The 14,667-nt window shown below is 40.1% G+C and overlaps 1 protein-coding gene across 12 annotated transcripts in view; it reads right to left on the bottom strand.

The window, feature by feature from the left end:
• The window catches only part of FGGY (FGGY carbohydrate kinase domain containing), a 312,982-nt gene that overhangs the window by 87,868 nt on the left and 210,447 nt on the right, over positions 1–14,667 (bottom strand). For all 12 annotated transcript variants that reach the window (XR_012905874.2, XR_012905876.2, XR_012905877.2 and 9 more), the window contains one exon: positions 10,746–10,849. Coding sequence is in view for 3 of the 12 variants with exons in the window: in XM_089780444.1 (XP_089636570.1) it covers positions 10,746–10,849 (104 nt within the window). In the remaining 9 variants the exon portion in view is untranslated. The remainder of the gene's footprint in view (positions 1–10,745; positions 10,850–14,667) is intronic.

The following is a 14,667-nucleotide window of genomic DNA, read 5'->3' as shown; positions in this document are numbered from 1 at the left end:
CCACACATATCAGCAGAGGAAGAGGAAACTCAGATAAACAACTATTGCTTCACGAGGGCTGCATGAGACTAAGTGGAGAATGAAAGTCCTTTGTGGGAAACCCCCTGGCCACATATCAATGGAATTTTCCTTTATTTAGTGGTTTGTTGCTGTTGATAGAAATTTAAAATGTATTATTTGTATCATACTGTAGGGCAGAGAGTCCTTAATACTTTGCTCTTACTATATATAGCACCTTTCACTCCAGGATCGCAATCCACTTCATAGACAATTAATGCAACTTCCCAGCATTCCTGAGACAGCAGTATTAAGGGGGGGGGAGGGAGAGATAAAATAACATGTGTAGTGGGGATGCTGAGAACCACTGAATCAAACTGCAAATACTATATTTAATGGAAACCACTTCAAGCCAGGGGATACATGGCAGCACCCCCAGCATACATAATTCCAGCAGCTATGAGTATTGCTATAACTATTTGTCTCAAAATCCTTTTCAAATGCCTTCTCTTCACAACTCCAGAATCCTAACTGACTGCTCCCAAGCCCCTTATCTCCCCCGTTTCCATAGGCAACTCGTGGTAGCACCCAGGAGGTGTACCACCCCTTGTCTCTGCCAAAATGTTAATTGCTAAATGGGGTACTCCCTCAGGCTCTCTCCCTGTTCCTCTGTGTGGCCCTCCCTGCATCCCCAACCCCTTGTGGGCACTAGTCTCCTATGCCCCCTTCTGTTAGGGAATCAGGAATAGGAATAGCTGTGCATTCTCCTGCATCCTCCCTCCCCCCACTTCATTTCTTTATTGTCATCACTATCTCTCCATATCTGACACTTACATTCTTTATATGTTTCCATACCATTTTCAATTATTCATCTGCTCTTGTCCTCTGTTTTCTTCCATCTCCCTCTCTCTTTCTCTGACGTAGCTCTTTCCATTCTCCACTCTCCCCACCCAACTTGCCTGCCTCTCAGTGTTCTGGCTGTCTTCTTCTAAGACTCCTGGATCCTAGTCTTCACCAGGATGCTATGATTACACAACGGGACGGTGCAATATGTGCACTTGTTTGACGAGGTCATATGGCAAGTAAGTGATATGGTCATAAACAAAACCCAGGAGTTCTGTATAAAAGTTGTATATTGTAACCACTATATCATATCTTACACCACTGACTTACAAACATTGAGATTTTAAATTCCACCAACACAAAATTAAAGCATTTTTTATTTCATTGAAATTTTAAAAAATTCATTTAAGAAAATCTATTAGACTGTCTTGAGTCAAAAAGCCATCTTAGCAAAATCTGTGTCAGCTACATGTTAGCCACTTCATTATAGTTTAAGTCAATATTCAAGGAGTTAATATTAAGGTCATTGTAACCTCTCCTCTTCTCTCTACCAGGAAGTCTAGACACATGGGAAAAAAATGAACTACTTAATAATCTCCTGCCCAGTCACATGAAGAAAAGGCCAGCAGGGGAGGAAAGGACAAACACACACAAATCTGCTTGTGATCTGAAGGAAATCCTCTACCCAATTGTATTAAGCCATTCTGATAAGAAGCTGGGATTTTATCAATGTGGTGGACCTCAGACTAATAGGTTTTTCTAAATCAGAAGAGTAACAAAACTCGATACTTTGAGGTTGGATGAAATGTTGTACCTGTCAAGTCTGATAATCATTTCAAAAATATACTTAAAAGGAAACAAAGGAAAATCACCTTAAAAACAATATTTTAAAAAAGAAGCTAAAATTCTGGCTTATATCATAGAAACAGGAATTTAATAGTGAATTATTAGATCTTAAGTATATCCAGTTACAATGGGATACCCTCACTAATTATGTGCTTTGGTGAACCTATATAAACACAGTTCAGAACTTAGCAGCAATCCGATTTACATTCTCCTCTCATCCTCTCCCTCCTTAAACACCTCTGCTCCCCCGTTTGCTCCAAACCTAAGGAAACCAGAGCTACACAATTATCTCTCAAGGCACTGTCCTTCAGTTTACCGGTAGATTCTCAGCGGTCTCATCATTGGAGGATAAGAAGTGGAGTCTCTTTCTAAGGCAAAGAGATGGGATATGGAGTGTGGGAGGAGTCTTGCAGGGAAAAATCCTACAATTAGCTGTGTAGGAAGCTCAGCCTGAAGTCTATAGGAAATGCTCAGGAAATAGATGAATTTTGGACACAGAGTCAGGCCCTGTCTATACTTCTTTGAGTAGAAATTTAACACATACCATGTTCAATACCATTTGCTTTCACTGTGGATAAGGACTGTCATGTTTAAACATGCTTGCTGGTTGGGGGGAAACATTTATCATTTATGTTTCATATGCTCCCAGAGAGCAAGGTATTTGCAACTTGTAAATCTCAAGAGGCAAACATTTAAAAAGTCACTAAACTCTTCATACCTCCGTTTCCCTTATATACATTTGGAATAAATCTTATCTCTCTTACACAGAGAAACTAGGAGGCTTAATTCATTCATAGTTCCTTGAGACATTTAGATAGATGGTATTGCAGATGTACATGGCATTATATATCAGATATCCCAATATATGGCTTTATGTCACATAAGGGTAACTTGCAATCAATCACATAATGAAAACTACTGCATCTGACAGAATTTTCAAAGCAAAGCATTTTCACTGATATGCATTTTCACCAGTTTTAGAGGTCCATACCTGTATCAGGACTCTCACTTGGAATTTGAATGGCCCAATCCCAAGAGGAGTTCACAAGGGGAGTTTTCTGTGAATGTTATTACTCATTATCTACTTATATACAATACAGACATTATACTGTTTTCGCCTGCATTCTCAGGCACAGGTGGAGTTCTGGCCAAGAACTGGGGAGTAAAACCAGGATTTCGGTGACAGATGGGCTAACGAGAAACTTCCCACTCTCTCAATCCAAGAGGTACCTGAGTAGAATTATGTCAGGCCATGAGCAAAGGACCCTTGCTCCTCACAAAAGCTTAGCAACTAATTTAGTCAGAGTACCTTCCTTTCATCTCTGCCAGTCTGTAGGAAAGGCTGAAAGGCAAGCTGAAGTAAACATTACACAGGAGGCTCAGCACTGCTGGCTCTAAAGTAAACTCTTCCACTTCCTATTTACATTTCAGGATCTTAAACTTTGTGGTTTTCTAGTTCTGCAAGTGCTTGGGATTTGGGAGACAGCCTGCATGAGATCTCCAAGCCTCACCAATATCTTGCTAACCTTTATTAATAAAATTAAGTGGGCTCAAAACCAATCTTTTTATACATCCGTCTACTGAAAATATTCCACTTCTCCAAAAAATAAATCAGACAAATTAACGCCAACCCAGGATCTTCTTGCCAAGAGAGAGGGGGGAAGTTTCAAGAAAGAAACCAAATAAGAGAAATACTTGAGGAGTTGTGCTCTCCTCACTCCCTCAAGTATGTAAAAATGTAACCCCTGTAAGGCCATGTGCAGAACAGAAATAGTACCATGGCATCCAAATACGCTCTGTGACCTTCTTCAGCTGCAGTGCCTGAGTCATGGGTACAGCTAGGATGGGCAACCTCTGACAGGGTGGTAAAATAAATGTGGTTTTCATTTCATGCAGCCCTCCCTGAATCTAAAATGTCTTCATTAGCTGGGAAGTCATCATTGTGACTGCTGCCAAATGCAATATATAAAGCAGCAAAACTGAACAGAACGAGGACAGAGTAAGGGAGAGGTTCCTGTGCTACTGATTTATTTCCCTCACTCAAAAGACACTAGATTTGTCATTCATATTCAGAGGAGAGGCCTTTTAGCAGAGAAGAATATTAAAAAGCAGGGAGGGCAGAGGTTTATTGGGCGGATGCTCTCAGTTTCACAGCTCCTTTCAAAACTTTCCCAAGCTGCTTTAGTTTCAATAGTTTTGCTTTTGTTTTTACTTTTTACTGCACTCGCCTGTTCCTTCCCCTCCCCATCTCAGCACCTCTCCTCTGGTTAGGAGGACAAATTGTTGCCTGTGCTAAATGCTGGACCCCAGCCAGCTGGCATCCAGATTCATGGGCCAAGGTTTCAAACCGTGTCCCCTCAGAGACTGCACGTTCCATCGTGGTAATATGAGAGCAGCAGTGACTGAAGAGTGAAAGGTTGAAATCTGGCGCACAGTCCATAGATCTACTTGCCAGAAAGGAATTGCCTAGTGCCACCCGGCTAGATTAATTAGAGCTGGCAAGTTGAGCATAATACTCTTTGATTCCTGCAAGTTTTCTTCTTGGAGACAGTTTCAAACAGCTGAGGAGTCCCTCTGTAGTAACTATTCAAAAGTCTGCTGCTTTAACAACGTGGCATGTTCTAAAGAGGAGGCTCTCGTACCAGAGCCAAAATACACTGAATCCACTTGCTGGTCTGGCTCCCACTGAGATTACAGAGATCAGGCTACAAGAACACTTTGAGCCAGCGTGTCTCTGCAGTCTCCACCCCAGGATGTACTGCAAAGGACACGTACTGTGCATGCTCTGGGGCTGGAAATGTGCTTTCGACTCTATTTGTGTGAACAAAGCTGGCAGCCTGTGTGGATATTGTGGAGCAAAGAAACTCTATTGTGTTTCAGAGAATCAGATGAACAAATTTAGAATAAGCTAATTACACTGACATTCCTTTAACAGCAGAAGACAAAGAATTACCCTGCTTAGTAAAAATAAGCATAGTAAATTACTTTAAAATAGCACATAGTAAATGATAAGACAGCAAAATGAAAGGCTTTAGACAGCTCCCATTTTACTATGTATATAGCTGCTCAGTGACATCTCAAGAGAAACTCACTCCTATCCCTGATGGGAGACAGTCTCATAAGAGAGAAAAAAATAATCCCCCAAGAGATACATTATTGCAGACTATTCAGGATTAAAGTGGCCAAATTATCAAAGTCAGGCTGTACACTGCGCACACATACTACTCCGCAAAACAAGTTCATTCATGTTTGTGCAAGTCAGGTGACTTGGTACCTAACTACCAACTTGTGTGTGTACCATTTACTTATTTAAGATAGAGGAATCAAAACTTACACAGGAGTAACAGACAGGCAAAAAGAGAGAGAAAAAAACCCATCTAAGCCAGAGAGGAAACTTCTTGACCACCACAAATCAGAAGCACTGTCTCCTGAAGAGCCAACACTATGGGGGACAGGAAATGACAGAAACTTCATGAGGGTCAAGTCATTTAATGTAGGGAAAATAAGGAAAACCTGAATCGAAAGGGTCACCACACCTTGTGTATTCCAGATTCAACCTGCTAGAAAATTCAAACTGCTCCCAACCCACATTAAGATGAATTAGAGGCCAGAAAATGCCTCCTAATAAAAACATCCCTGGAAACTCTCTTTAGTTGTGAATTCCCAAAGATGTTAGGACAAGGATGACAAGTGGGAAGCACAGTGGAAAAGCTGTTGGGAAACAGGAAAGGCAGTACACTGCCTTCTGGCTAAACTTTGCTCACAACAAAAAGTAGAAATCTACTGCTATTCTCTGCACTGATTAGGCCTCAATTGCAGTATTGTGTCCAGTTCTGGGTACCACATTTCAAGTGAGATATGGAGAAACTGGAGAAGGTCCAGAGAAGAGCAACAACAATGATTAAAGGTCTAGAAAACATGACTTATGAGGGAAGACTGGAAGAATTGAGCTTGTCTAATTTAGAAAAGATAAGACTGAGCGGGGACATGATAGGGGTTTTCAGGTATCTAAAAGGATGTCACAAGGAAGAGGGAGAAAAAATGTTCTCCTTGGCCTCTGAGGTAGGACAAGAAGCAATGGGCTTAAATTGCAGCAAGGAAAGTTTAGGTTGGATATTAGGAAAAAATTCCTGTCATGGTGGTTAAATACTGGAATAATTGCCTAGGGAGGTTATGGAATCTCTCTCTCTGGAGATATTTAAGAGCAGGCTAGACAGACACTTGTCAGGGATGATCTAGACAGTACTTGGTCCTGCCATGAGGGCTGGTGACTGGACTTGACGACCTCGAGGTCCCTTCCAGTTCTACGAATCTATGAAATAGCCTATACATATTTTATGAATAGGGGTGTTTTATAAGGATGTTAAGTATCAGGTAATTGACTAATAGAATAGTTGATACATTTTGCATCGACTATTCGATTAGTCAATAGGATCGCCTCCGCCTTTGAAGTGTAGCAACAGTCCTAGGGCTGTTGCTACACTTCAAAGGCAAAAGCGCCGCATGGAGCCCAGGGTCTGGCCCCAGGCTTCAAGCGGCACTGCCGCTTTGAAGTACCCCGTTTCCCCCCTTTGTTGCCTCTATCCAAGAGAAGCAGCAAGGGGGGGAAAGCAACTAGGAGACTATCCTGTTGACTTTCTGATAAGCATTTGCTTATCAGATAGTCAACTAGTCCTTCACATCCCTAGTGTTTTATGCAAATATCTCAAGACCTTCATTTAATATGTCTATATGATGCATATTCTGTATTAATGAAACCTCTGGCCACGTGCAAACATTGTTAAAAACAATAGTGAACAGTTTTAAAGATGTCAAGTTTATAGCATCTTTTCTCTGTATAGCTTTTGAATGAATGTGTCTGACTGTCCATTACACAATCAGTTTTCCCCAATAAATCATAGTGAAAAAAGGCAGCATTATTATTTTTATAGCACTGGTGACAGAGGTCCCACGTGGGACTAGGATCCCACTGTGTTGACACTATAGAAACAGAACTGAAAGCGTGGTTTCTATTCCAAATAGTTTACCATCTAAGAAACATTTTTTACTTCCTGGAAAAGGTTGTTTATCATGTTTTCTTTGAATAAATTTGGTGCTTGTGAAAAATGTCAGTTTGACAGCCCTGGAGACTGCACTACTGTTATCCACTGGACTGAAGCAGCAGCTGTTCAAGCCTCTTCACACAGCTCTGCTGTGAAAACCATTGGAAATATGTTATTTATTTTGACGACTGTCTTGTGTGTCTCTGTTTACTTGATTAGCTTTGCACTGATGGCCACCAAGGATCAAAGAGTTAATTTTATCCTGGTTTTACTGGTCTACAGAAAAGCAGACACTGGCCTTAGATAACCCCAGTCACCAGGACTTAAGGCTGTGGTTCTCACCTAGGGGTCCATGGTGACTTTTTCGGCAGTCCACAGGAACATTGTCCAAAGTCCACGAAAAAATTTTGATTGGCCTGGTGGCCTGTGGACTGAAACAAGTTGAGTTGTCTATGCCTGACAACATTGGGGCTTCAGGGGGAATGACTGCCACAAAGGACTTTTGGAACTGTTCAAAAACTGAGCCACAGAAGTCAAAGGGGAAGAGACCGTGTCTGGAGGAAGCCAAATGTATTCCATTCCCACCTTTGGGTAGTCCTTTTGTTGTTTTAAACCTTTTCTGACTGACTGCTATTTTCCTACAAATAAACAAACAGTATTTTGATTTGAAGAAGCTTTCCTGAGATCCTGCAGTTGCTGAAGGGAAGTCTCTTGTGGTAGCCGGGAGACCTTGTCTGAAAGTGGGTGATTTGTGGGAACCTGCCCAAAGAGACGTGCAGGTGCTGTGTCTATCACTTGAAATGGGTGGTGAGCCAATCAGAAGCCATAAAGAAGCTGCCTATCAGACCCTGCAGGAGGACTTTCTGTTCACAGTGGGTAAGTGAAGTACTAGGTAGTTATATCTGCTGCTGAGTGGCAACATGGAGGTGTGTCTACTTAGCAATTCAAGTTCAAGACCTGTTGGTCCTTATAGGTAGCCAAATTGGACAGAGACAGATGAAAAAAATGCAGTTAATCCTGTAACTGTAGCACGAAGCAACAAGTAGCAATCCTGACATGACGAAACCCCCTCTGAAAAAGAGAACTCATTTGCCAAACAGACTGAGAATGGGCTTCTGATTAGACTACTTTCAGAGTAGGTGGCTTGCATGATGTGTATAATTGGTCAGACTGACCAAAATCTTTGTTTACAAAAGCCACAGACCAGACTTTAAATGATAGTGACTATTGGTGATGACTCACCTAGAACTGGATTCGAACTAATACACTAATTAGTTATGAAACTCTCTTTGGCCCATGGCTCCAGCCATCCGAACCTGTCAGTGGAAACAGTCTTACAAAGTGGCCTGGGAGTCTGAATGCCTAAGAAACCCATTGGTTAATTTAAAAAAAAGAAACCTAATTTGAAAAAAAAAATGGGAATTTTACCACTATTAGAGCCACCAGGAAAAAAGTATATGCAAAACTTGTAATTTGTAAAGTATCAAAGGTGTGATTAGCAAAGTCTTTTGTTCAAATTCTTTATACTCCTTGCAGTAATGAAAACTGGGTCATGGAGCTTCTTTGTAAGTTTAAAGTAAATGCTCTTCTCAAGCAGTTTCTAATTCTGTGACACAAGGAGCGTTCAGCCTTGATAATGGCAATATTATAGCCGTACACATATATCACCCAGAACATTCATACCAGTGCCAAAAGAAAAACTAATAATCCTGCTAATGATTCTGAACAGTTTCATGCAAGAGACCTAAAAGAAATCCACTGCCCAGTCGCCGCACTTTAACCCTGCTTTCTGCTTTCTGAATTCCTCCTGACATTTGGCTCTTTAGTTCACCAGAACCACAACAAAGAACAGCGCTGAGTTTCCACACAGACTATTTTCTCTCTCTCTCTCTTCTCTGATCATCTCACAAAGGTATTATTGTTTCTGGCTCACTGGGACTCCATGCACCTGAGGCAGATCAAAGGCACTTTATAATACCAGCCTGACCACACAGGTCTCTCTCCCACTGCATTAAATTAAACCCGATGATTAATCTCTATTGCCCTGAGGGTCCCTCAGTACAAAGAAGCAAGAGAGAGAAAATATATATGTCTAACAAAACATGAGTATAATAAACTTTCATTTTATAGCCCTAATTTAAAAAAGGTACAGCTAATTTCAACCAACTGCAGCTGCATATACGTCTCATTAAAAACACACACACAGTTGCCCTATGTCTTTTATATTTACTTAGTACAATATAAGCAGATAGAGATAAAGATCACTTAAACCAAAGGCCTTCCATAGATTTGTTCCAGAACAGTTTTGAATTTGCTCGTTGTCTGTTGATTGGAATTTGTGGTGCCTTTAAAAATGAAACAAATGTAAAAACACACACTAGCAAACCTTTAAGCCCACCCCCCTCCAAAAACAAAACAAAACAAAACGGGAGAAGGGGGGAAATACTTAATAAATGCTGAGTTGAATGAAAAAAAAACCCAACAGTTTAAATTTCTTTAAGAACCACAGAAAATGCTTCTCTCCTAGTTGGGGCTCAAACCATTAAGAGTCTTAAACTGCTACCTCGCTTTCCTCGAGGCGTATGGGGGGACTATACAGAGACTGTACTCACAGAGCGGGGTACTAATCAATGCCAATTACAACTTGTTGGCACTAAAAAATTCTACTGCTTTAAGGATATTGCTATGACAAACCCGCTCCCTGTACCCCACCTCTGGTGTGGATGCATTTATACCAGTATACAAATTTGGGAAGCAAAAGAAGCTTTATTTTGGCACTTTGATATCAATGTAACCATCTCTCAAGACATATACCTATATAACTATAGCAGTCAATAAAAAAAACAAAACAAAACAACACCCTGGCCAACACAGTCATCCCAGAATAGCTTTTCAGGTGTAGACCAGGGCTAAGGATGGTAGAATTTTAGGCCTAAAATCCTGATTTAACAAGAAGTTTAAACATATGCTTAAGTACATAATTAAATCCCACTGACAAAGTATAAGATTAATGCTTTGGCTTCATAGGACAGGATTACTGATATGCTGAAAATTAAGCTCATACTTAAGTCTTTTGCTGAACTGTGGCATGTCTGGCAAGGTCATTGAGCTATTAACATGGCCTCTACCCATGAATACACAGCATGACGACAAGATACAGTCACTTCTATTAAGTTTAGTAAAGACGTAATTTAAGTAGCTCCCTCTTTTCACGATCTGAGATGCCTTTCCTTGAGAGCAAAACCTCTACCCACTCCCGCCCCAATTTGCTCACTTGGGAAAAATCCAAGTTATAATCAGTCTAAATTTAAGAGCATAATGAGTTTTAAATAAAAAATACGGCAGAAAAGGGTACTTATCTAAATGGAATGCTTTCAGACTCATACATTTTAATTAGGTATAAATTTCCAAAGCAGACACTAAATTTTAATTGCAAGCTAAGGAAAAGCTTTTTCGTTAATTCACTGGGAAAAATTAACAAAGCAAAAATTGCTTATCAGGGTTTTTTTCAAGTCATCAGACTTATCATAATTCTATATAGATCACTGCAGCTCTCAGAGGGAGATGGATTTATATTGATTGAGTGATGAGGTGGGGGAGAAGGGCTGCTGGAGAACACACACTACTTCTCTGAAGACGCTACTTAGGAACACATTAGTGACATGTTTGTCATGGATAACTCAAATTCAGAGTCTTCGGCTCCGATTTCATGCTGCTCTCTTTAAGCTTCTGTAGCATTGTGTTCGACTTTGCTTCTGCACTTCATGTCAGTTTTTTTCTTCCAGTATTGATTTCCACTACTATGAAAGCTCCTGGTTGCTAGCAAATGCATAATGTGTGATTAATATCTGAAGGGAGGAATAAACACACACACACACACACACACACACACACACACACACACACACACACTATGGTAACACAAAAGAGGGTGAAATGGGGGGAAAAAGTGTAATGTCTCTTCAGAGACATTAGCTATTATACAAAACTGGCATCATGACTATGTATCCAACCTACCCCCATGTGACAGGAAGATGTTCCACAGATCAGAGCTAGTCGGGATGTAATTGGCTGATTTTCACAGGGCAGATTATGTCCTTTCACATCTGCTCCAATTACTCCTTTAAAAAAAAAAAAAAAACAATTTACCTTAAAAAATAACCCAATCTTCCATAAAACAGAGTTCTTTACCATTTAAATTGTTGCAAAGGATCCCATTCTATACATAGGTCAGACCAGTTTCACCATCAGAAAGTCTATTCCAGGCTGGTGTCTGTGGATACTGTTTCATTGACAAGATAAGGATGCACTCTTGTTTCCATTCATAGGGCATTACGCATTTATGCTACTCTATACACAATATTATTTTGTTTATATTTCAGCAGCGCCTGAAGACCTCAACAGTAATCCTGGCCCCATTGTACCAGGCATCAAACTAATGAGTAGAAAAAGACAGCCCCGTACTGATGAGTTTACAGTTAAAACAGTCTAAATAGAGAAAAGTTATGGGGGGAGGAAATATTAGGAAAAGCAGCAATGGGCTTAAACTTCAGCAAGGGAGGTTTAGGTTGGACATTAGGAAAAACTTCCTAACTGTCAGGGTGGTTAAACACAGGAAAAAATTGCCTAGGGATGTTGTAGAATCTCCATCGCTGGAGATATTTAAGAGCAGGTTAGACAGACATCTATCAGGAATTATCTAGATGGTGCTTGGTCCTGCCGCGAGGGCAGGGGACTGGACTTGATGATCTCTCAAAGTCCCTTCCAGTTCTAGTATTCTATGCTTCTAAGATTCCCATTATCCTTATTTTACAGATGAAGAGCTGAATTGCAAAGAGACTAAGGGCACGACTACACTGCCGGGCTAAACTTGAAATAAGCTTCGCAACTTGAGCTACGCTAATTGAGTAGCTTAAGTTAAAATAGCTTATTTTGACTTTTGGCACTGCCTACACAGCAGTTATTTCGAGACAGAGCACTTTTCCCCCGACTTCCCTTACTTCTCATACAATGAGGGTTACAGGAGTCAGAGTAAGCAGTCCTCCAGCTCAACATTATTTTGACATTATGTCGAAATAACTGCTTGTGTGTAGACTTGCACTATGTTATTTCGAAATAACTCCAGTTATTCCAAAATAATGCTCCTGTGTGGACATAGGCTAAGAGACTTGATTAAGGTCATACAGGAAGCCTGTGAAAGGGCTGGTAATTGTCCCTTAATCTCCTGAAGAGCAGAGACGTGCCTTAATGTTTTCTTGCTTTGTCCCCCACTGCAGCATCGGGGTGTGTGTGTGTGTGTGTGTGTCCCAACAGCGCTGGTCAATCAACTAAGTGCCAATCTGCATCTTTAGGCACCTAACTACCTTCAAGAACTGACCCTAAATCATTTTATGTACACAGTGTAAATGCAGAATCCCATTTGAATCAAGAAATATACATGTCAGGAGACAAGACTGAGATTATGTGTGCTATTCTGCACATATACGGAATTCAATTATTGGTAAGGATAAACAGACTCCTTAAAGTGTTGGTGCTATCTATCATGCTTGATTTTATTTTATTTTTTTTAATACTCCAGACAGAGATATGCTCCACTACAGGTTAAAGATTTTGCATAGTTTAATCTAGCAGGTAATGTCCTGAATGAAGAAATACCATAGTTAGATCCACTACAGGTCATTCAAAATACTATTCACCCACTACAGAATACAAATCTACTCAGGTGTGAATTGTCAATGCGACTGGTAGAAATTTTTTTGTATGTTGCCCGTAATGTTACTAAGTTTCATAGTTCAAGAAATGTTAATCATTAAGGAAACCTGCATCACTTCAGGAGAATTATTGGCCCTGTTGATGTCACTAGGAATTTTTCCATTGATTTCAGTGGGACCATAATTTGACCCTTTGGTGTGTCTAGACTGTCCTGTTTTTCCGGAAAATCAGCTGTCTACACTGGCCGCTTGAATTTCCGCAAGAACACTGACTTCCTACTGTAAGAAATCAGTGCGTTTTGCGGAAATACTAGGCTGCTCCTGTTCAGGCAAAAGTCCCTTTTGCGCAAAACTTTTGTGCAAAAGGGCCAGTGTAGACAGCTGAAATTTGTTTTGCGCAAAAAACCCAGAACGCGAAAATGGCGATCGGGGCTTTTTTGTGCAAAAGAGCATCTAGATTGGCCACGGACACTTTTCCGCAAAAAGTGCTTTTGCGGAAAACCGTCCGTGCCAATATAGATGCTCTTTTCCGAAAATGCTTTTAACAGAAAACTTTTCCATTAAAAGCATTTCCGGAAAATCATGCCAGTCTAGATGTAGCCATAGTGTTTATGCCAACTTTAGTCAGTGAAAATCTTATTTGTGATTGACTGAAGCAAAATAGTATTAAATGATAACGAATAAGCTACATTAACTACAACGTGGAATTATAAATAGATGTCAAGTTATTTAATTCAGTTCTTAGGACAAGTACTACTAAGAATAGTTTGATGTTTATTTTTGTCAGAATCTGTAGTATACTGGGATAGCCTCATGGGCCTCATCCTGTATATACACACTGTTCCTCTCAACAAGTCAGTGCATGGGGAAAATGCCCCAAACACGTGATATCACATTTTTAATACATGGCAACTCTTCATTAACAAGAGCAGTTAATTATTCTCAGTATTTCTTGATTTTTATTTATCATGTTGGTACAGATGCTTTCTCTCTTCTCCCTGCATTTTCTGCACAATTTCTTCTGTGAAAGTTCCCAAAGGACAAACTTAAAACAGCAAACTTTACTACCATACAAAACCCTAAGACAGTATCAAAGGGTAGAAAACACGTAGCTGTCTAATTTCAGGTTTTTTGCACAGAAACAAAGAATTTAAAATACTGTACAATAAGAGATACACAATGCTGTGCCTGTTTTAATGGAGCAGGTAGTTTATTCCAGCTTTTTGAGGTCACAGCCTGAAGAGCTAGACCTCCCACACTCAGCTTTAACTCTAGGCAGTTTAAATTAATAGACTAGGTCGAATGAAGGGCATATATCTATTCAGCTTCCAGTTTTCAGTTTTTCAGTAACAGATTTCAGATGCAGTAGATTGGAAGCTACTCAAGACCTCTGCAGCAGTAAATATCAAATAACTCTTCATCTCCTTCCTACCCTGCTCACAGACTTCAAAGCTGTCATACATTCCAGGGCTCACAACACCCAAAACTATTTTATACCTAGCCAAATGCAGAAATGGATTGTGTGTCAAAATGTACTAGCTAGAAAAAACTAAACATCCACCCTGTCACCTTGGCTCAGTCTGCAGGGCTGTTTTTACTGTTCCATCTTTGTGGACCATTTTTGATACACTCAGAAGAATATATTTCAGTGGAACAATTATGATATCCTACAGAAATAATGTACAACTGGGTTACCTATAATATGCAGGTATTGTGGAGCATATCTTCTATATACACGCTGTTCCTCTCAACAAGTCAGTGCATGGGGAAAATGCCCCAAATACGTCACATCACATTTTTAATACATGGTAATTTTTCATTAAAAAGAACAGTTAATTATTCTCATTATTTTCTTGATTTACATTTATCATGTTGGTGCAGATGCTTTCTCTCTTCTCCCAGCATTTTCTTTCCTCTGTATATTTTCTTCAATATTTTTGTACTTTTAAAATAAGAGCTGTATGTTTTAATAGTTTCTTCTGCATTTTCACTAGAACTTATTTTCAGGGGAAACCCTCCACCTCCCCCCTTAGTTTCTTATTTCCTATACTGTCCTTCCACCACTATTTTTCCTGTACTTTATGATTAAAGAAGACGTGGAAATGAGGCAGGAGTCACCCTACCAGCAATGAAGAAAGGAGCAGCTCGACGTTAGAGACAGCTCTCTTCTCTGATTACCTTCTTCTCACATGCTCTCCTATACCCTCCTTCTCTTCCCCATTCTTCCC

The sequence above is a fragment of the Pelodiscus sinensis genome, chromosome 9 (assembly GCF_052426305.1).
Source record: "Pelodiscus sinensis isolate ZL-2025 chromosome 9, ASM5242630v1, whole genome shotgun sequence".
Taxonomy (NCBI): domain Eukaryota; kingdom Metazoa; phylum Chordata; order Testudines; family Trionychidae; genus Pelodiscus; species Pelodiscus sinensis.
The sequence above is the reverse complement of the archived record's forward strand: the minus strand, read 5'-3'. Positions and strand labels throughout refer to the sequence as shown.